General features: G+C 40.8%; 1 protein-coding gene across 1 annotated transcript in view; it reads left to right on the top strand.

The window, feature by feature from the left end:
• Positions 1 to 206: 206 nt before the first annotated feature.
• The window catches only part of LOC127751962 (NFX1-type zinc finger-containing protein 1-like), a gene marked incomplete at its 3' end in the record, with an annotated part of 4,286 nt that continues 3,815 nt past the window's right edge, over positions 207 to 677 (top strand). The window contains exon 1 of the mRNA XM_052276309.1: positions 207 to 364. Coding sequence (XP_052132269.1) covers positions 302 to 364 — 63 coding nt within the window. The remainder of the gene's footprint in view (positions 365 to 677) is intronic.

Raw genomic sequence — 677 nt, forward strand, 5'->3', positions numbered from 1 at the left:
GATATACGACTGGAATTTTTTCTTCAACAATGCTTTGCAAAATCGTTTTAACAATCTATTTGGGCTGATTTTTAGGAAAATGCCGAATTTTATTAAGAGTGTAGGAGACCCTTCCAGTCCCATAGCTAGGAGACACTTTATTGTTACTGTTGGTAATTGTTGTACTTTGTTATTCATACTTGATCTGCATCGGATTTTTCAGACCACTGTCAAGGTGACACTCGCGTGCACGCACAGCCGGGATGCATACTGTTACCAGAGAGTTGAGTCGCTGCCTTGCCTTGAACCGTGCACAATTAGAATGAACTGTGGCCACACATGTGAGAAGAAATGCCACAAGTTTGATGACCCGCAGCATAAGATGGTAAGTTCTGAAGTTGTGGCAAATAACACATTGTGTTAAGGTGTGTACTGCGTCCGAGGGGTGGATCATTGCTGTACTCGTGTGCTCAAACAAAGTTTACTCATAGTTCTACTCATCTGTACTACACGGAAAAAAAGAATTTGCTCTCACAACTAACGATTTAGTTAACATGGACATACCAAACAATTTTAGTTACAGGAGCAAAGAATTTGCTCTGGGAACCAAAATTCTGCTGTCACAACTAACGCGTCGCTATGGTAACAATTGCGTTTGTTGTAAGAAAAAATCCTCGTTTAGTAACCAGAACAGTTGC

This window comes from Frankliniella occidentalis, unplaced genomic scaffold (assembly GCF_000697945.3).
Source record: "Frankliniella occidentalis isolate FOCC.00 unplaced genomic scaffold, Focc_3.1 Scaffold2481, whole genome shotgun sequence".
NCBI classification, from domain to species: Eukaryota; Metazoa; Arthropoda; class Insecta; order Thysanoptera; family Thripidae; genus Frankliniella; species Frankliniella occidentalis.